Source organism: Quercus suber, unplaced genomic scaffold (genome assembly GCF_002906115.3).
Source record: "Quercus suber isolate HL8 unplaced genomic scaffold, Cork oak 2.0 scaffold_842, whole genome shotgun sequence".
In the NCBI taxonomy this organism is placed as follows: domain Eukaryota; kingdom Viridiplantae; phylum Streptophyta; class Magnoliopsida; order Fagales; family Fagaceae; genus Quercus; species Quercus suber.
In genome coordinates this window covers 146,249-167,451 of record NW_027070272.1, presented here as the reverse complement: position 1 = coordinate 167,451, position 21,203 = coordinate 146,249, and the positions used below count along the sequence as shown (strand labels likewise).

Sequence of the window (21,203 nt, the reverse complement as noted above, 5' to 3'; positions counted from 1 at the left end):
ATAGTAATACAAGTTTGAAAGAGCTCTTTAGTGGCATATAAAAGGAAAAAATAATGACAAGTGGAAATTTCTTTTAGGACATGCTCCATCTTCTAAAAGGCTTCATTGAGTTAATTTCATGCTTGGAAGTACATTAAGATATATTATGAAAAGAAAAGAATTTAATGTTCAAAAATGGAAAAGATATTCACCTGGAGGAGCATAACCAATTGTTCCTCTTAATCCAATAGAGCTTGATTGATTAGTGACACACTCTTGGGTAGCCTCCCGAAGGAACCTTGCCAAGCCAAAGTCACCAACATGTCCAATCATTTCGTCATCGAGAAGAACATTGCTAGGCTTGAGGTCACAATGAACAATTGGTGTATGGCAATGATGATGAAGATATTCCAATGCATGTGCAACATCAATAGCAATATTCAATCGTTGAAGAAGATTCAAATTCATTTTTTCCTTAGGAACCTCATTTCTTCTTGAAACTGGATGCAACCACCCATCTAGGTTGCCGTTAGTCATGAACTCGTATACCAATGCCTTGAAATCATGACCTTGATAGTCAACACCTGAACATGCTGTGAGTACCTTCACTAGATTCCGATGTCTGATATTTCGCAAAGCCTCACATTCAGCAATAAAACTTTTGGAAGCTCCATGGTGCGAAAGGTTGAGTACCTTAACAGCAACTTTACGACCATTTTGATCAAGAATTCCTCTATACACAGATCCAAAGCTACCCACACCAATTAAATTAGTGGTGGAGAATGCATCTGTAGCTTTTAGGAGACTATGGTAAGATACATTCAAAAGTAAATTTCCTGAATTACTTAAAATACTTTCTCTTCTTTTTCTTTTTAAAGTGCGAAGAAGTAAAAATAACATTACCAAAGTTACTCCAAGAAGGCCAGATAATATAGAGATTATTAGCTTCAAGGAAGGAGTCAACTTCCTCTTCTTGTATTTATTGTATTTACATACAGGAAGATGAAACTTAGGCATGCCTCCACAAAGCTTACCGTTCCCCTTAATCATAGTTGCACTTGTGTTCTTGAAAACTCCATTTGTTGGTACCTCACCGTCAAAATCGTTATAAGACAAATTCAATAACTGCAAGTAGATAAAGCTCTCCAAAAATTTTGGAATATTTCCAGAGAAATTGTTTTTAGAAAGATCTAAAACTTGAAGACCCCTTAATGATTCCAAAGATGAAGGAATGACCCCTTGAAAGAAGTTGCTTCTCATTGCAAGAATTTCAAGTTTTACACAACTACCAATACTCACAGGAATTTCACCACACAACATGTTTTCAGAAATATCAAAGTGTTCTAGATTTTTTAAATTTGCTATTTCCATGGGAAGGACACCAGTAAATTTGTTGCTTGACAAGTCTATATCAAATGGTGAGAATGAGAGACCATTGACTAGAGATGACATGGTACCACTAAGATTGTTATAGGCAAGATCCAATACATTCACTTTTTGACAGTTGCCTAGGCTTAAGGGGATACTTCCTTGAAGATTATTATTGTTTAAAAACAACTTTATCAAAAGAGTTAAATTTCCAAGAGATGATGGAATGTTCCCAAAGAAATTGTTTGCAGATAAATCCAAATATTGTAACTTATGAAGCTTTCCAAATTCAAAGGGAATATGACCTGATAATTTATTATTCGACATAACTAGTATCTCCAAATTGGTCAGATTTCCTATTCCAATCGGAATGTTTCCAGATATTTTATTACCTAGACTCAATACGGTGAGAGTAGTTGAGAAATTGGCAATGCACTTGGGCAACTCTCCCCCAAAGTTATTGTTGGCTGTATCTAAACCGGTTAGATATGTAGAATTTGTCAAAGAACAGAGAAAACTCAAGTCATTTGCCCCTCCATTTCCAAGCTCGTTTTCAAATATGCTAAAAATTGAAACTCTATATAACTTCTCCAAAGAAGGAACTCCTCCTCTTAGTTTATTTTCCCCAAGTTCAAGAAGCTTTAAATTTGAGGCATTAGATATTGAAATAGGGATAGGTCCAGTAAATTGGTTGGTGCCAATGACAAAAATTTCAATATTAGGTAGAGTGATACCTATTTCCGATGGAAGATGCCCTTGGATTTGGTTGTTTCCTACAACAAAAACTTTCAACAAAGAAAAATTGAAGATTGAGGGAGGAATTCTTCCAGACAACCTGTTTGAACTGACACTAAAAAATGTAAGTTTCGTCAATTGGCCAAAAGAATGAGGGATACTCCCACCCAAGTTATTAGAATTTGCAGCAAACACTTCTAGAGAGGACAAGTTACCGAAAAAAGGTGGGATACTTCCTGTGAAATTATTTTCTTCAAAAGAAACGATATGGAGTTTTGACAAAGTGCCAATAGTTGCAGGGATTTCCCCATCCAAAAGGTTGTGACCGAAATTAAGGATTTTGAGGTTGGTGCAATGGGATAAATTTATTGGAATTTTTCCACTAAGTGTGTTATTGTACAAACGTAGACTTTGCAATCTGCGCAAACGGTTAATTTCTGAAGGAATTTCATTATGGAAGCTGTTGTTTGAGAGTGTTAGATTTTTCAAAAAAGTTAAATTTCCAACATGTGGTGATATGAAGCCTACCAGTTTCGAAGTTCGCAGGTCCAACACAATGACCCTCTGATGTCGACGATCACAAGTAACCCCTCGCCATTGACAAAAGTGGATGCTATCATTCCAAGAGCTCAAAACCTGGAGAGGATCATCAGTGATCTTGGCTTTGAACTCAAGCAACGCCAACCGGTCGGTCTCATTACTCCCGCCAACAACAGAGGTGACTAACAAGCCACACCACCAGAGAAGGATAAAAGCATGTATGAAAAAAGAAGAGGACGGTGGAGATGAACTCCATTGGGAAAGCCCCATCTGCAATATGGTTGAAGAGGCAGTTGCTACAAGTGTGTGTTGTGACTTGTGAGGGAAGGCTAATTTGGCTGTGTGCAGAATCTCCAGAAGTGCCAAATTTATAACGAGAGCGAGAGAGAAGAAATTTGGTGCGAGAATTTTGGGGATTATAGTTGGTATGATCATCTTTAATTAATCGAACCGTGTACCCATGATCCACGTGGAATGCTATAGTTTTGCCCCCTTTATATTAAACCAAAGGTGTGTTTATTTGGTGTATTTTAAGTTTTAACACTTAAAGGATTTGGAAGTGCAGCGTCGGTACTCGGCTGAGCCCAAAATACACGTTTCCAGACCCTTCAGTGTGTCCCACACGCTTAAGGCTGATTAAGAGACATGGTTGCAGATGGTTGGCTTGAAAACTTTAGAGACAAGCTCATTAATTGAGCAATTCCATCGAGTGGTTCTTTTTTTTTTGTTAAAATTTGATAGCTGCACCAAAAAAAAAAAAAAAAAAAAAAAAAAGATCATTCGAACCATAGCTCTCATCAGATGAGCATATAATACTATTAAATTATAAGAGTCTTAAGGTCTATTTAGGTACTGTTTATTACTAAAAATTAAAAATATTGTAATAAAATAATTTTTAAATGTGTAAATAGTATTATGAGATTTAATTTTAATTTTTTTTTAAAAAAGATGCTTACAAATCCCGTAAACAGTACATAAAACTCACAAAAAACGCTGGACGTGACAGCTATCCAACCATACACTTAGTGTGCGTTTGGATAGTACTGAAAAGCACTATCCGCGCATTTGCATTTTCTTCTCTTTTTCTTTTTTTTGAAGCGCGTTTTAACGCTGAAACACACTTCTAGTGGATTTGTGCACTGTTTACAAAACTTACAAACTTCTTTTTTTAGTAACTTTTTCATTAAAAATAAGTTTCACAATATTATTCACACATTTAAAAATTATTTTATTATATTATTTTTAATTTTTAATTTTAATTTTTAGTAAAATAAACACCGTCCAAAAAAATCTTTAGTATAATTATTTTTAAGTATCTAATCCTCTTCACTCTTCTCTCTTCTGCAACAAATGGCCGAATGGCCTTCCCTTTTATTTCTTTACCTTGCTCTTCTTTTCTTCCTTCCACACTTTTTACATCAAGTCACAATAAATGCAAGCACACAAACTTGGACTTTTGTACAACCAACTTCTTTTCCTTCAGCCAATTTTCTTCTTCCTTCAGCGTGTACCACATGCTTGAGTATGATTAAGAGACATGGTTGACTTGAAGACTTTAGAGACAAGTCATTAATTGAGCTATTTCATCAAGTGTGGGCTGGACGTGTGCCACACACCCAACATCCTTTTATTGTTAAAAATTTGATGGTTGTCTCTAAAAAATAAAAAATAAAAAATTGATAGTTGCAACAACTAAAATAAAAGGAAAAAAAAAAAAAGATCATTCGAACCAAAGCTCTCATAAAGATGAACAGAGGATACTATTAAATTACAAGATTTTTAAAGTTAATTTGAACATTGTATATTATTGAAAATTAAAAACTAAAAATATTATAACAAAATAATTTTTAAATGTGTGAATAGTATCAAGAGACTTAATTTTAAATTTGTTTATTTGAAAAAAAGTACGTACGGATCCTATGAACAATGCACAGAACCCACAAAAAACACTAGACGATGCAAAAATACTAGACATGGCCGCTATCCAAACATACACTTAGTATAGTTATTTTTAAGTAAGATTTTTCCATTTTTAATTTTAAAAATTTTCTTTTTGTGTAAGAAATGTAATAGGTGCTATAAAAAAACTTCTATAAGCGATAAATGCATTTGGAAAAGAATTAGACTACTCGTTTTATATAACTTTAGATCTTTTAATCAAAGTATATTCGTCTGTTTCTAAAAGCTCTTTATAACTTGTAGTTTTAATAATAAATCTATACCACAAAAAATTTCATCTAAATGTTTATTTTTTTTACTAGTAACAAATTTCTTAACTTTTTTAGATTCAATTAATTCTTCTATTCTCTCTTCATTTTTTTTTTATTTTTTTTTTTAAGTATGTATATTCATATTATTTTAATATACCTTTATTGGTTAAAAATATGTAGAAATAAAATAAACAAGATCTACAATAAAAATTTTAATCCAACTAGGATAAAATAAATTGTAAAGTGTAGTATAATAAAACCTAATTATTTTTTTTGGCAAATTACAACTTACGCACCTATAGTTTGGCCAAAATTAAAGTTGCCTACTTGTAGTTTGAAATTTGACACTTTACCCACCTGAGATTTAACCGAAATTTAAGTTGTCTACCTATGGTTTGAAATCCCATGATGCAAGTCTTCCGTCGATTTCTTTTTGATCTTATTTGATCTTATTTAATCTTGTATTTTTATGTATTTTTGTGTTTTTTTTTGTGTTTTTTTTTTTTTTGTGTTTTTAGAGGAAAGAGATATAAAAGTGGAGCAAAATCAAATATTTAGTCATGTTTTTAAGAAAGGTAGGTTACGAAACTCTACCTAAATATATGTGGGTGAAGTTTTCTCTTGTAGACTTGAACTTTGGCCCTTGTCCCCATTACCCACAAGCACTTATACTTGTGAAGTGGCCATCGCGCCAAGAGTACACTACTATAAAACATAATTTATCAAATGCACTATATATGAGAGTTTTACTTATTGATGGAAATGCACTAGTATTTGTTTCAAACTGAATGAGTAATTCCATCAAATGAAAATATATAGGACAAAATTTAGTTACAAAATTAATTGTAGCCTAAGGGTACAACCTTACTCAATATCTTTTTATTAGAAATGAATTTTGAAAAATACACCATTGGATTAAATTTTTTTTCTTATATTTTCCATACTTGCAAAATTTCTAAAAAATTAAAAATCAATAGTTATTTTATCAATAAAATGTTTAAATTGTAAGTTTTTGTATTTTAAGTTTATGCGTAAAATATAATATTATAAATTATATAGTAAATAATATTTTATTGATACAAAATTTGACATGTGTATTGAAAACATAAAGAACATGCAATTTAATAGTTAACTTTTTGAAATATGTAGTAATTGAAAGTTCAAAAAGGGTATACAACACCTTTGAACGTTTAGAACCCAAATAACACAAATACCAATTCAAGCTTTATATCAAACAATTTATGTGCGGAATATGATAACAAGCTTATAACAGAATTGATAGAACAATCTAAGCCAAATATAAACACATTCACAGCAGTAAATATAAGGCAAATGTGAAGGGAAAGAAGATGCAAACACACGGACAATACACGATGTGTTATCGAAGAGGAAACCGAAGTCCTCGGCGTAAAACCTCTCCGCCGCCCTCCAAGCGGTCAAATAATCCACTAAAGAATGTAGTTGGGATACATGAACAGCAGAAGACCCTCCAAGCCTAATCTACCCAAGTACCTAAGCCCTCCAAGCTTCTTACTCCAACGAGGTTACGCCGAACCTATTTCTTCTCTAGTTCCCGGATTCGCTACTTGACCATAGCATCAACCAATGTATATTGGTTCCTTTCCAAACTGCTTCCTAAAGCACCAAATGGACCTTCTCACAGACGTGGGTGTGGTGAGACAAGGTTTGGTAAATGACCTCTCAAGGGTATGACAATGGAGAGGAAGAGAGTAGAGGAATTTGTAGAGTCTCTTTAGATGAAGATTGGGGATGAATCAATCTTGTATTTCTCTAGGGTTTTCTCTCACAAAATTCTCTCTGGAAGCTCTCTCAATATGATGGGTATAAGGGTGTATATATAGTAGGGTGAGAAGGGAATGCAAAACGTCAGTTTTTGCCAAACAGGGCAAGTTGGCGACTTGAACTGCGGCTTGGCCAAGTCGCGAAATCAAGTCGCGACGTAACGGCCTGGCCAGACTGGAACTTTTTTCCTGTAGCGTGATAGCTAGCGCGACCCTTCAGCTTCCCAGTGTGCCTCTCATGTGACTGAATTTCGCGGCTTGCCAGTCGCGAACCACCCGCGAGTCCTAGTCGCGAGACTCTGTTTTTCTTGCACACTCTTGAGCTTTTCTTCACATCTTCTCACACACTACCCTTACAATTTTCCCACCTAAATACAGGGTTACTAAGTGCTAAATTACAAGCAAATTGGTCACGGAATAAAGCCAATTAGATGGTTGATTATATTCAACCTTACAGTTTGATACAAGTGTTTGTTTTGTTTGATACAAGTAGCATAGGTTTATTTCGTGAATGTAGTTCTCTTCTTAAAAAGAAAAAAAAAAATTATTTTTATTTCACATAACAAAATAGTCCTGATTTTTTAAAAGCTTTCTACAAGTCTAGATTTTTTTATTACAAAATAGATCTGGTTTTTTTCATATAAACTAAAAAAACTTTTTTTTTTGGGTTCCAAAGTAGATCTGATATTTTTTAAACAAAAAACCCTTTTTTAACGAAACAAATCTGATTTATTTTTCTTCGCCACAGCTAATTTTTTTATACCAAAACATATTTGATTTTTTTATGAATCAAATCAATTTTTTTTTTTTTAACAATAAATCTGAATTTTTAACAAAGAAAAGGACACATTCATAAAATAGACATATGCGACTTAGTTTAGTTAAGTGTTTCATGTATGCAACATATCATTCATATCATACATAAAGGGGTGCATTGGTCATGAGAGTCTAGAAGTTCAAACTATGTCTGGGCGGATTGGGTGCCTAACACCTTCCTATTTCGTAACCTAGCCTCCGAATTCAGTGTCTTTGGATAGATAGACCTAGGCTTTATTTTTGTTTGTTTTTTTTTTTTTTGGTAGATTGTAATTAGGACAAAAAGTCATGTAATTCTTTCGTAGTTTGTAACTAGGACCCAAAGCCATATAATACTCAATTTATTAAGTTTGTATTTTTACTCAATCAATGAGAATGGAAAAATTCAGTCATGTAAAGTTGTATGTAATTTTTTTTTTTTAGTATAAAAAATAAGTGTCGACTCCACAACACTTACCCAAAAAGGGAGGTGTCTTGAAAAAGCACCCAAAAATCTCTTTTTTGAGAGCACCTATTTTTCTAGTCTCTCACGGATAGCATTTATTATGGGGTTGGTCGTTATCTTCTTTGATGAGACAAATCTCGAAATATTTGCTTCTAATTCAGTGCGTATTGATAACTCTGTGAAATTGACTTCCTTGGAATCCGTGCATATCTTTCCGTTACCAAGGTTGGTATGGTTTCCATTAATATCACCTATCTGATGTGAAGTAGTGTTGTGGGTTGTTTGTGGCGGACCCCTAGTGTTGTCCGAAGTTGTTTCCAACCTTGGTGGGCTAGATCTCCTCCTTTACTTGAAACTTCCTCCCAATATCCCAATATCATCCTTCCGCGGGAAACCTACCTTAAGCCACTCTTTTTTCTAAAAAAAAAAAAAAAAAAGGGTTTTAGGGTGGTTTTTTTTTTTTTGCTGGGATTTTTTAGGGTTTTAGGGTAGTTAGTATATATAGTAGTGTGCTCTATGAGTATCATCAGACCAAGGAAGCACGGATTCAGTCACAAGGAAGAAGGGCAAAATGTCGAATTCGAACCTGCCGCCGGAACTCATCGCAGAGATACTGCCACACCTTCCCGTGAAGTCTCTCTCTCGATTCAAATGCGTCTCTAAGTCATGGGCCACTCGCATCTCTGACCCCGATTTTGTCAAAACCCATCTCCACCGCGCCCAATTCCGCCGAATCCTCCTATCCTCCGCCAACTCCCTCTACTCCATCGACCACGAAACCGACGACCTCGCCGCCGCTGTCGATCTCCATTACCCTCGCGACCAAACCCAAAACCCAAAACCTCAATCCCACGCCGTTCAGATTATTGGGTCTTGCAATGGCCTAGTCTGCATTATGACTCAACCCGACATCTTCTTCATCTTCAACCCGACGACCCACCAGTCCACCCGAGTACCCTACGCTAAAATGGGGTTTGGAGGCCCGTCTGCTGCCATTGGTTACGGGTTTGGTTACGCGCCCTCCATTGACGATTACAAGCTCGTCAAGGCCGCGCCCTCGCCTGACATTGGTGTGTTTTCTCTGAGAGACGGTGACTGGCATCTGAGGAGTGGCTTTCTTTACCAGGATCCGGAGAACCCAACAAGGCCCGGCCATTTTTACCGGAATCCAATTAAGGGTGAGGACCCACTTCCACCTGCGACATCTCTCAATGGTTCTCTCCATTGGGTCTTCAAACTTTACAGTACTGAAGGCAGGTGCATCATTGGCGTTTTCAATTTGGAAACCGATAAGAGGGGGTTCATGCAGGTGCCTGAGACCGCCGTGTCGGGTTTCAGCACAGGGGTTGTGAATGGGAATCTATGTCTGATGCATCGTGAGGATGGTCTAAGGCGTGGATATTTCTGGGTTATGAAGGAGTATGGAGTGGCGGAGTCTTGGACAAAGATTTTGGTTGAAGACCCGTTTCTTGTGGCAAAGCCGTTGTGTTTGTGGAAGAATTCCAAGATTTTGATCGCCAAGGACAAGAAGGAGTTGGTTCTGTTTGATCCCAAGGATGGTACATACAAGAATTTTGAAGTGGGTGGCATTCCGAATAGGTTTTATGCGGATTCATATGTGGAAAGCCTCGTGACTGTGCCAGTTATCACAAAAAAGAAAAGTAATCTTGAATTGTTTTGTTTGTGTTTCTGATTATGAGTTTGCTGTTTGAATTTGATAATATGTTATATTGTGATAATGTCTTAGAAAGCCTTGTGACCGTGCCAGTCATCGCCAAAAAGAAGAGTAATTTGAGTCGTTTTGTTTGTGTTTCTGATTATGAGTTTGCAGTTTGAATTTGATAATGTTGTAGTTGTTGCAGCTACTAAATTACACCAGCTTCTCTGACCTTCGTTGTAATTTAAATTAACTTATGCTAAACTAATTAGTAAATTTATAATATCAATATTTCTTGTGTTTGATATATTATTCAATTTTGGTTAAGGGGTGAACCGCTAGATGTTCCATCCCCAAAACGGCTGAATCAGTATGAGCCCCAATTTCATTATAATCTGCACATGCTATAATTAAAACAAGCCATTGATTCGTTGACACCACTTACAAGTATCTTGTCTTGCTCACTCACACCACTTAGATGTCTCAACTCAACCCTCAAATATATTGGTGCCAAGTTGCATTGTTGATTAGTGATTCGTTAGAGAGCTCATAGTATGGTCAGGAACAAATGTATTCTCTTTATGGAAGTACTCCCAAACTCACTTCCAATATGTTTTGTGTTTTTGCTCATTCACTCGCAATGCATGCGTGGAATTATTGAGCCATGCCTATATGATGACAATGTCTTCTTCTATGGTGAAGTGACCACCCTGTTGTGTTTTGCTAACAATGGGTTCCATTTGTATTGGGTATATTCTTCATCTTGTGGGGATTCCATCATAAGTTCATTGTTCATGTTAGATTCTCTTGTGAGAGATCCTTGAAGTTCCTTAATAAATAATAAAGCCTATATGTAAAAGATATAGTAAATGATTAAAAGATTTAAAAAAAAAAAAAAAAAAAAACCATGATGCAGCTTATCATTTGCTGCATCTCCACTTAGGGCTATAATCGGTTCGGTTCGGTCGTTTTTTTCATCCGGCCAATCGAAACTAAAATTTTCGGTTTTTAAAAGTCTTAATCGAAATCGACCGAAATAGTTGAAAAATTGTCGGTTTCGGTTTGTTTCGGTTTCGGTCAGTTTCAGTTCCTTATCATTTATTTTCTAAGAAAAAAAAAACCAGAAGAGAGAAGAAATTGAAAAAATAAACAACCAAGCACATGGGTTTTTTTCAAAACCCTAACTTTATTTGCACATAAAAATTGAAAAAAATAGCATTGATTCAATATTAAACAAACCTAGAATATAAAAAAGAGAGAAGAAATTGAAAAAATAAACAACAAAAGCACATGAGTTTTTTCAAAACCCTAACTTTATTTGCACATTAAAATTGAAAAAATAGCATTGATTCAATTTTAAACAAACCCAGAATATAAAAAAGAGAGAGGAAACTATGGAGAAATTACAGAAAGAGAGAGGGTCACCGTGACTCTGTGAGAATGAAAAGATTAGCTGGCGTAGGGAGCTCGGTGTGTGAAGGCCGGCATTGGAAGGCCAATGTGTGGAGGCTGGTGCAGGAGGGCTGACGTGTGGAGGTGGCATGTGGAGGCGTGGAGTGGTGAGAGAAGAGGAAGGGTTGAGGGTTGAACTCTTTAGAAGACAGAAAAAATTGAGAGAAAAAGATAGGGAAGAGGGCGGCTGAACTGATAAAAAGAAAAGAGAAGAATAAAATAAGGGAGGGGTATTTCCATATTTATCTCATGCTCTAGGGTTTTAAAAAATTAAATAGCAAAAAAACACATGCCACGAAATTGGGATCAGCTAGCCAAACCACAAAGTAGCATACCACCAAGCCACTGATCAGTTATGTAATAGAGTTACATAAATAAATAAATAAATATATATATATATTTAGCCGGTTCGGTTCAGTTTTGGGTGAAAAAATCCAACACCAAAACCGAAACTGAAACCAAAAATTTCAGTGTTTAAAAAATGAAATAAAACCGAACCGAACCGAAAATTTGGCAACGGTTCGGCCAGTTTGTCGGTTTTTTGGACACCCCTATCTCCACTGCTGTTACTGTGTTACAAGAAGTTTTGCTTATCCCAGAACAGGGCAGTAAGAAAGAAACACAGAATACAATCGAAACTCATGTGATACAATCATACAACTCGTCTACAATTTAAACGTAAACGATAGTCAACTTTAAAAAACAGTATCTTAGCCACAAATCATAACAAGCCTGCTGAATAAAGTGTCCCCTTTTGCACACCCATCGCCAAGAAAGGATTGTGGGTCATTCTCTCACGTTCCAAATCTAAATGTCTTCCACCATTTATTTGAAGTAGATCTATCATTATATTTATCAATGATGTCATTTTTAGTTTTGAACTTTCAAGTACCTGGGGTTGGAAGTGTGAATCCTCATTTTTTTTTTTGGTTTATTGCTAGAAGTCTTGGATATATAAATGTCTGAGAAACAGGTTTAGGTTAATTTTCTATATTTTCCCTTCCCAATTCCCAAACCATCATTTAATGAGTTCTCTGCATATTTTTTTTAATAAATTCAAAACAATCTGGGCCCATGTGGGAAGTTTATACGATGCACAATCTGCATTCCGAACCTGTTACTATGGCACTAAATATTATACTATGGAGAAATCTTCCTAGGGAGCGCTAATATTATTGCAGTTGAAACTGAGCAGTAATGAACTACCAACATGGTAAAGTGTGGAAATTTTGCATATAGACACTATGCTTGTTTGATAGGGGAAGAGGAAGTTATGGTAGCTGATCTAGATCTGGGCTTATACATTTGAGATGCTGTTTTAGTCGGATTTGGTTGGAGGAGACTCCCTTGTATGAAGCTTTTGCTCCAGATGTATAGTTTCTGTTTTGTAAAATTCTGCCGTTATATCTTCAAAAAACATGGGTAAAGTGGGGAAGAAAACATTATAGGAAATAAGATTCAGTTAGAAATATAGAGATGGGCTTGAATATTGTTACACAAAAGAAAGTAATTTTTAGCAAATGTTTTCATTTTGAGATTCAGGGTTGTGGGTTCTTTACACCATTTCCAAGTTCCCTTCAGAGAGACAAACCAATACTTTTTCACTCAATATAGATAGGCTCGAGGGTTGTGGATTCTTCGCTCATGTTCCAAACTCACCTGCTACCACACAACAGACTTGCACACACTACTAGGCATCATACCCATTATCAATGGCCGAAATGTCACTTGCCTTTGCCCAGGACTGGAACCAGGATTTTATATTGGGAGAGGATTGGGGGGCAACCCAAAAGTCTATATATCATCTTCAGAAAATCTTCCCAAAATGAAGAGAAAATGCTGTAGTAGTCGCAGCTAAATTACATCAGCCTCTCTAATCTACATTGTTGCGGACCCGTTTATGGTGTCGAAGCCATTGCTTCTGGGGAAAATTTTCAAGATTTTGATGGACAAGGATCAGGAGGCTATTAGGATGGTTTTGATGGCATTCTGAATTTGTTGGTTTATGCGGATTTATATTTGGAAAACCTTGTCTTGCCCAATTTTTAGAGTGAATAGTAGGACGGTTTTGAAGACAAAAACAACAATTTGAATTTGTTGTTTTCTTGTGTTTTCTGAATGTAGTCTACTTTAATGCAGTTGAATTGAATGTAATTAGGAACTTTTGCTTTCCCTGTGAAAGTTCAATATGGGTATGAAACACCCTTGAACGTTTAGACCCCAAATTACAAAATTACCAATTCAAGCTTAATATCAAACGATTAGCGTGCGGAACATGAATATAAGCTAAACACAGAATTGATAAACAATCTAAGCCAAATATAAACACATCCACAGCAGTAAATATAAGGCAAAAGTAAAGGGAAAGAAGATGCAAACACACGGACAACACACGATGTGTTATCGAAGAGGAAACCGAAGTCCTCGGCGTAAAACCTCTCCGCCGCCCTCCAAGCGGTCAAATAATCCACTAAAGAATGTAGTTGAGATACATGAACAGCAGAAGACCCTTCAAGCCTAATCTACCCAAATACCTAAGCCCTCCAAGCTTCTTGCTCCAACGAGGTTACGCCGAACCTATTTCTTCTCTAGCTTTCCGGATTCCGCTACTTGACCATAGCATCAACCAATGTATATTGGTTCCTTTCCAAACTGCTTCTCAAAGCACTAAATGGACCTTCTCACAGACGTGGGTGTGGTGAGACAAGGGTTTAGTAAATGACCTCTCAAGGGTATGACAATGGAGAGGAAGAGAGTAGAGGAATTTGTAGAGTCTCTTTAGATGAAGATTGGGGATGAATCAATCTTGTATTTTTCTAGGGTTTTCTCTCACAAAATTCTCTCTAAAAGCTCTCTCAAAATGATGGGTATAAGGGTGTATATATAGTAGGGTGAGAAGGGAATGCAAAACGTCAGTTTTTACCAAACAGGGCAAGTTGGCGACTTGAACTCGCGGCTTGGCTAAGTCGCGAAATCAAGTCGCGACGTAACGGCCTGGCCAAACTGGAACTTTTGTCCTATAGCGTGACAGCTGGCGCGACCCTTCAGCTTCCCAGTGTGCCTCTCACGTGACTGCATTTCGCGGCTTGCCAGTCGCGAACCACCCGCGAGTCCTAGTCGTGAGACTTTGTTTTTCTTGCACACTTTTGAGTTTTTCTTCACATCTTCTCACACACTACCCTTACGATTTTCTCACCTAAATACAGGGTTACTAAGTGCTAAATTACAAGTAAATTGGTCACGGAATAAAGCCAATAAGACGGTTGATTAAATTCAACCTTACAATCTCCCCCTTTGGCTATTCCGTGACAAAACCCTACAACAGACTCTAGACTTAAACGTGAGTTGGAAACAGTTGGAAAACTTACTCACACCTAACTCTAGATTCTGAAAAGCTCTTGAACATATGAATAAGAAACTCCTGAAACACAATAACATAGCAATATCATTGTACGCAGAAAACTTAATATGTATATGGAGCAAAGTAAGCATGATCAAGCAAAAATGAACATAGGCAAAAAAGCAATAATTCATGGCAAGATCAACACCAGTAGTCACTTAAGCAAAAGTGATTACTATGTTCATTACACAAGGAATAAACATCCGGACATGCAAAAATGATAAACTCAATTGAAGAGAATCATTTGCAAGTCCAACACTCAACCAATGCATACATACATATATGCATCTAGGAACAATCCTACAAGGGCACAAGAGTGTTGTACTTATGGTAATGCAAAGCATTAACAAGTACCAAAGCACAAAGCACAAAGGCTGCATAAGCAAAGTTTTTGCAAATACATGGCACACACTATATAAGCCTACAAACATGCAAAAGTGCTAGAAACAACCCTCAAAGCTTACAAAAGCAACAATGGGTACAAAAGACAAACAAACAATGCTAAAAGCTGAATAACATCATACAATATATATGCTGAAATAAATAAGTTGGATACAGAACAGTAACACAACTAAGGATAGACAAAAACAGTAAACACAAATCTATTAGATGAAATCTCCCCTTTTCGATGAGCTCTCCCCCTGCCAACAGCATCTCCCCCTTTTTGTCAAGGAATAGCTAGTCGTCACTATCTTTGAGCTTTATTTGAATTTCATCCAATTGGGTTTGAATCGAAGTAAACTTCGTATCCCATCGGGAGTTGAGATGATGCAAGATAGAAGAGAAATTGGACATCTTTGAACTCAGCTCATGAACAGAGGCTACAATAGAGTCTAGTCTCTCGTCAGCGGGGAGTGAATTAGAGCACGAGCCACTGTGGGATGCGGAAGCTTCTGTTTTGATTCCCTTCTTGCTGTGACCAACACTAGCGTTGAATGTTCGCATGTTGATTGGACATGGTTTAGCGCAGGGAACTTCGTTTTCAGACGGATAGATCCCTTTCCGCTTCAGAATCCGGGAGATGAGACAGCAGAATGGAATGCACATTCTTGATTCTGTTCTTAGAACAGTTTTGCAAAGGATATGAAAGATATGAGCACAGATGTCTATCTCGACATCAGAAATCAGATCATGAAGAAACAGTGCACGTCCGAGATTCATATACCCTGTGCTGGAAAAGGGATACAGGTTGTGAAACATGATGATCGTGAGCACTCTCAATTTTGGAGGAAGAGATGAAACACTGACTGAATTCCCATTTGAGGAAAATTCTAGATTAACCCCAAAAGCTGCTTTAAGTAATTCTTCATCCGGATGAAGGTCATCATAGATTGGGGATATCCCAAGAATTAGCCTGTTGATGTGCAGAATCTCTGCTAGATATGCAGGAGAGACCGAGAAAGTTTTTCCTCTAACCCAGCACTTAAGTTCATCTCCTTCAATAATTGCATTTGCATAAAACTCTTTTACCAGATCTTCATATGCATCATCAAGGTCAGAGAGAAGATAATTCCAGTCCTTGCGAGCAAACCATTGTGGAATGTTGGTGTCAAACAGAGAATGTTGGTCAAGAACTCTTTCAATCAGAGGTGTCGCGTTTTTGAAGAAATTTTCATGAGTCTGGAAAGCAGCATACGATCGAAACTTGGTGAGATCAAACACACCAGATGAGGAGCGAGCACGCTTTGGTCTAGGAGAAAAATCGTTAATTTCAATGACATGTTCCGTCCCTTTGCTGCTTCCTCCTTTTACAGCTGATCGCTTGAATGGAGACATTTGCACTCTGCACTAGGATTAAATTCACACACAAACACCAGACAAGATAGCACCCATTATTAGCAATATGACAATGTCATACTATGGATAATGAATGAAACCGTAAACAATTGAAGTTGAGGGTCAAAACATGATAATGAGAAATTAAGCTACCAGCACCATAAACAGAACACAAGATAAAGATGATCATTACATGGATCAGCATAAACAGACAGTATGATCCGAAAATCAGAAACCCATGTTCAAAACAAAATAAATCACAATAGACCACAACAACTTCACAAGACGGAAAAATTGCCCACATCAGAAAGTATGAAGGATAAGGACTAAAACCCATACCTTTTAGTTGAAGATTTAAGTGAAAGAGATGCAGAAATGGAAGATTTCCAGCATGAAACACGGAGTGTTTGTGAGTGTAAAGAGAGGAAGATAATGACCAGTCAAACAAGGACGAGGGAAAACAGAAAACAATTTTAAAATTGTCTTGAAAATGCAAAACATGCGATTTTCGCGACTTAACCAAGTCGCCAGAAAGTCGCCAGATCAAGCCGCGAAACACTGTGAAGGAAAGATTCTAGAAAAATCTTCTAAGTGTTTTTCGCGACTGGAAGGTTTAGTCGCGAAGGAGTCGCGAGCTGAGCCGCGAAAATCACTGAGTAACCCTCGCGATTGGACCTTCCACCCGCGAACAAGCCGCCAAAATGAGCCGCGAAAAGAGCAAAACACAAATTTTTCAAAAATTTTCTAAGTGTTTTTCGCAACTAGAGTAGTAACTCGCTAGTAAGTCGCGAAAATCTCTGACTGAGCTCGCGACTGGGGCTTGCGACTGTGCTGACCCGCGACTTAGTCGCCAAAACAGGGTACCACTGTTTTTGAGAAAAATTCACAATTTTGGAAAAACAAAGTACTTTCCAAAAACAAAACAAACATACTCAAAAATCTTTTTGTGTTTGTCCACTACGATTGAGCATGTGAAAACACATTCAAACAAGTACAATCACACAAATGAATATGGCATTCGTTGAACATAGACTTGAGTGATGTGTGTGAATATAAAAAATGAGATAGTTCTTAGTCCAATGTGAAACTTCAATGATCAATTCAATCAAGACATACACAACTAGTACTAGATAATGTGACCTATCTCAATTATAGAAACATGCATATATGACCTCCCACAAGTACTTGATACTAATGCTTTGAAGCTTTTCATTTGCTCCAAATTCAACATATTTTTTGCAACATTTGAGCAAAGAGAATCTCATTGAGAGATAGATGCCTGAAATTTTTTGATATTTCAATTGATGAGTTAGCCTTTGGCTTTTTGTGCATCACACATTTTATTTTGGTCACTTTTCCTTTTTCCTAGTTAAATACTAGTGTGTGCGATAGGCTTTTGCAGCTCTATATCTCTTTTCATTTGGAGATTTACATTTAGAGAGCTCTTTTAAAGCAAAAAAAAAAAAAAAGTGGGAAGATATATAGACATGAGTCTATGCATGTCTCAAGATCAACAAAACCATTCACTAATCATTCATGACAAGGATGAAAATCTATTTACAACAATCACTTAGATTTCAAAATTTCTTTCACAATGATATGAGTGCATGAAAGACAAGCTATGCTCGTTAAATGCACAAAGCCATAAGTACAAAGGTACAGGGCAAAACATGCTTAGAGACAAAAACTCAACAAAGTGATCAAACCTTTTGGATTTTTAACTTTTTATGTGTCTTTGGATTTTTGACACACACAAGAGACAAACAGAACAACACAAAGAAGACACACACAAAACACACAAAATACACATAAAGAAAAAAAAAATGTCACGGAGGATTGAGTTTAAGGAATGATACCGACACCAGTTGTCTTACGCAAGGATTCAAACCTTGGGCCATCAAGTGGTTTGGTGAATATGTCTGCCTTTTGATTGTCAGTATTGATGAATTCTAGACACACTGTTTTGTTTTCTACCAAATCCCGAATGAAATGATAACGGATCTCGATATGCTTTGATTTGGAGTGCTAAACCGGATTCTTTGACAAGTTTATGGCACCTGTATTATCACAGAACACAGACATGGTGTCTTGAGAAATGCCATAGTCATGCAGTAGCTTTCGCATCCATAGCAGTTGTGCACAACAACTTCCTGCTGCAATGTATTCAGCTTCAGCCGTTGACAGTGATACTGAATTTTGCTTTTTGCTCATCCATGAAACTAAGTTGTTTCCAAGATAGAAACACCCACCAGAAGTACTTTTTCTATCATCTATGCACCCTGCCCAGTCAGCATCAGAATATCCTGCCAAACACTCATTCGAATCCTTTGTATACCAAATCCCATAGTCAGATGTGCCATTTACATAGCGAATGATTCGCTTAACTGCTGTTAAATGGGATTCTTTAGGAGCGGCTTGAAATCTTGCACAGACTCCGACACTGAATGCAATATCCGGCCTGCTAGCTGTGAGATAGAGGAGACTACCAATCATACTCCGATAAAGAGTTGGATCAATGTCAACGCCGGCTGCATCTTTGCTTAACTTTGCTGAGGAACTCATGGGAGTAGATGTATGTTTCTTGGAGTCCAGACCAAATCTTTTGACAAGATTTTTGGCATACTTTTCTTGAGAAATAAATATTCCATCTCTCCGCTGTTTCACTTGAAGTCCAAGGAAGTAGTTCAACTCTCCCACCATACTCATTTCAAATTCCCTTTTCATTTCTTCAGAGAACTCATGAGCTAGTTTATCAATTGTGGAACCAAATACGATATCATCCACGTACACTTGAGCAACAAGAAGAGATTTTTCATCTCTTTTAACAAACAATGTGCGATCTGCTTGACCTCTCTTGAACCCACGATCCACTAGGTAAGTAGTGAGACGATCATACCATGCTCTTGGTGCCTGCTTCAACCCATACAAAGCTTTCTTCAATCTTAATACATGACCCGGGAAGTGAGGATCTTCAAACCCCTTTGGTTGTTCAACGAAAACTTCTTCATTGAGAAAGCCGTTTAAGAAGGCACTCTTTACATCCATTTGGTACAACTTAAAATCCATGATGCATGCTATGGAAAGAAGAATCCAAATGGATTCTAGTCTTGCTACCGGAGCAAAAGATTCATCAAAATCTATGCCTTCCACCTGAGTATACCCTTGAGCCACCAATCTAGACTTATTTCTGATGACTTCACCATCTTCATCTGTTTTGTTCTTAAAAATCCACTTGGTGCCGATCACATGTGTATCTTCAGGCCTTGGAACCAATTCCCACACATCATTCCTAACAAATTGGTGTATTTCCTGGTGCATAAACTCTACCCAATTTTCATCCTTCAGTGCTTCTTCTACCTTTTTGGGTTCAAATTGAGCAAGATAACAGTTGTATGTTACATGGTTAGCAGTATACTTCAGCCTTTTTCTCAAACGAAGTCCTTCGTTCACATCCCCAATGATATTACTTGATGGGTGATTAAGTTTCACTCTTGATGAAGGTTTCTTCGAAGTTGAGAGTTCCTCGTCTCGAGAAATTGGGGTTTGAATTTCTGGAGGAGTGAGTGGACTTGAGACTTCTTGTGTTAATCTAGTCTCTCTTCTTGATACAGGAGGTGTGGTCTCCTTTTCGGGTGTTACTTTCTCAGCATCATCACTTAGAGGCATATCATCATCATCCTCATTCTCCTTGAGTTTGAGCCCCTTTCCATCATCATCAATTTCCTTTTCAGATATGGTGTCGTCTATGACCACATTGATTGATTCCATCACCGTCTTAGTGCGCTTGTTGTACACTCTATAAGCTCGGCTATTTGTGGAGTATCCTAGGAGTATCCCTTCATCACTCTTAGCATCAAATTTTCCTGGATTTTTCCTATCATTTAGAATATAGCATGTGCTCCCAAATACTCTGAAATACTTCACCTTGGGTTTCTTTTCTCTCCATATTTCATATGACATCTTCTTTGTCCCTGCTTGGAAATAAACTCTGTTACAAATATGACAAGCTGTGTTCACAGCTTCAGCCCAGAACCTTTGAGGTATGTTTTTGTTGAGTAGCATGACTCTAGCCATCTCTTGGATCACCCGGTTCTTTCTTTCAACCACCCCATTTTGTTGAGGAGTCTTTGGAGCTGAAAATTCCTTCTTGATACCATGCTCTTCACAGAATGATTCAAATTTTGCATTCTCAAATTCCTTCCCATGATCACTTCTGATTTTGACTATGGGAACTCCTTTTTCATTTTGCAATCTCTTGCATAATCTCTGCATTTTATCACATGCTTCAGACTTTTCTCTAAGGAATTCCACCCAAGAGTACCTTGAGAAATCATCAACTATCACCATAATGTATCTCTTTCCTCCCAGGCTTTCAGTCCTTGTAGGCCCCATGAGATCTACGTGAAGAAGTTCCAAACACCGTGAGGTAGCAATCACATTCACCTTTGGATGATTTGCTTTTGTTTGTTTCCCCATTTGACATGCTCCACATATAGTCTTCTCCACCTTTCCAAACTTTGGAAGTCCCTCAACGGCCTCAAGTTTAGAAACTTTACATACTTGTTTGAAGTTTGTAGGTCCAAACCTGTGATGCCACAGTTTCAGCATATCAACACGAGCACTTCTACCCGAAATAGGTGCCGTAGGTACTACTCCATAGCAATTATCAGTAGTCCTATTTCCTTCCAAGACTTGAATCCCTTTCTCATCAATGATTATGCATCCCTTCTTTGAGAATTGAACGAGAAAATCTTCATCACATATTTGAGTAATACTAAGGAGATTTGCCTTCAATCCTTTGATGTATAGTACTTCTTTCAACAAAAGTAGTCCCGGTATTTCAACCGTTCCTTTCCCGAGGACTTGAGCATGACTCCCATCACCAAAAGTCACATAATCACATGCCTTCTCTTTAAGAGTCATAAACAATGATTTATCTCCTGTCATATGATGAGAACATCCACTGTCAAGGTACCATAAGCATGAATTGAATACCTTTAATGAGGTGTGCACAAACATACAC

General features: G+C 37.2%; 2 protein-coding genes across 2 annotated transcripts; one reads left to right on the top strand and one right to left on the bottom strand.

Annotated features, from left to right (window-relative positions):
• Positions 1-168: 168 nt before the first annotated feature.
• LOC112002944 (probable LRR receptor-like serine/threonine-protein kinase At3g47570) lies at positions 169-2,892 on the bottom strand. The gene has a single exon (XM_065767738.1). The coding sequence runs from the start codon at positions 2,890-2,892 to the stop codon at positions 169-171; it is 2,724 nt and encodes a 907-aa protein (XP_065623810.1).
• A 5,511-nt stretch (positions 2,893-8,403) lies between these two features.
• LOC112003072 (F-box/kelch-repeat protein At3g06240) lies at positions 8,404-9,861 on the top strand. The gene has a single exon (XM_024035247.2). The coding sequence runs from the start codon at positions 8,467-8,469 to the stop codon at positions 9,586-9,588; it is 1,122 nt and encodes a 373-aa protein (XP_023891015.1). The 5' UTR covers positions 8,404-8,466; the 3' UTR covers positions 9,589-9,861.
• Positions 9,862-21,203: the final 11,342 nt, after the last annotated feature.

Coding starts and splice junctions, on each gene's coding strand:
- LOC112003072 (XM_024035247.2), top strand. CDS start 8,467: ATGTCGAATTCGAACCTGCCGCCGGAACTCATCGCAGAGATACTGCCA.
- LOC112002944 (XM_065767738.1), bottom strand. CDS start 2,892: ATGGGGCTTTCCCAATGGAGTTCATCTCCACCGTCCTCTTCTTTTTTC.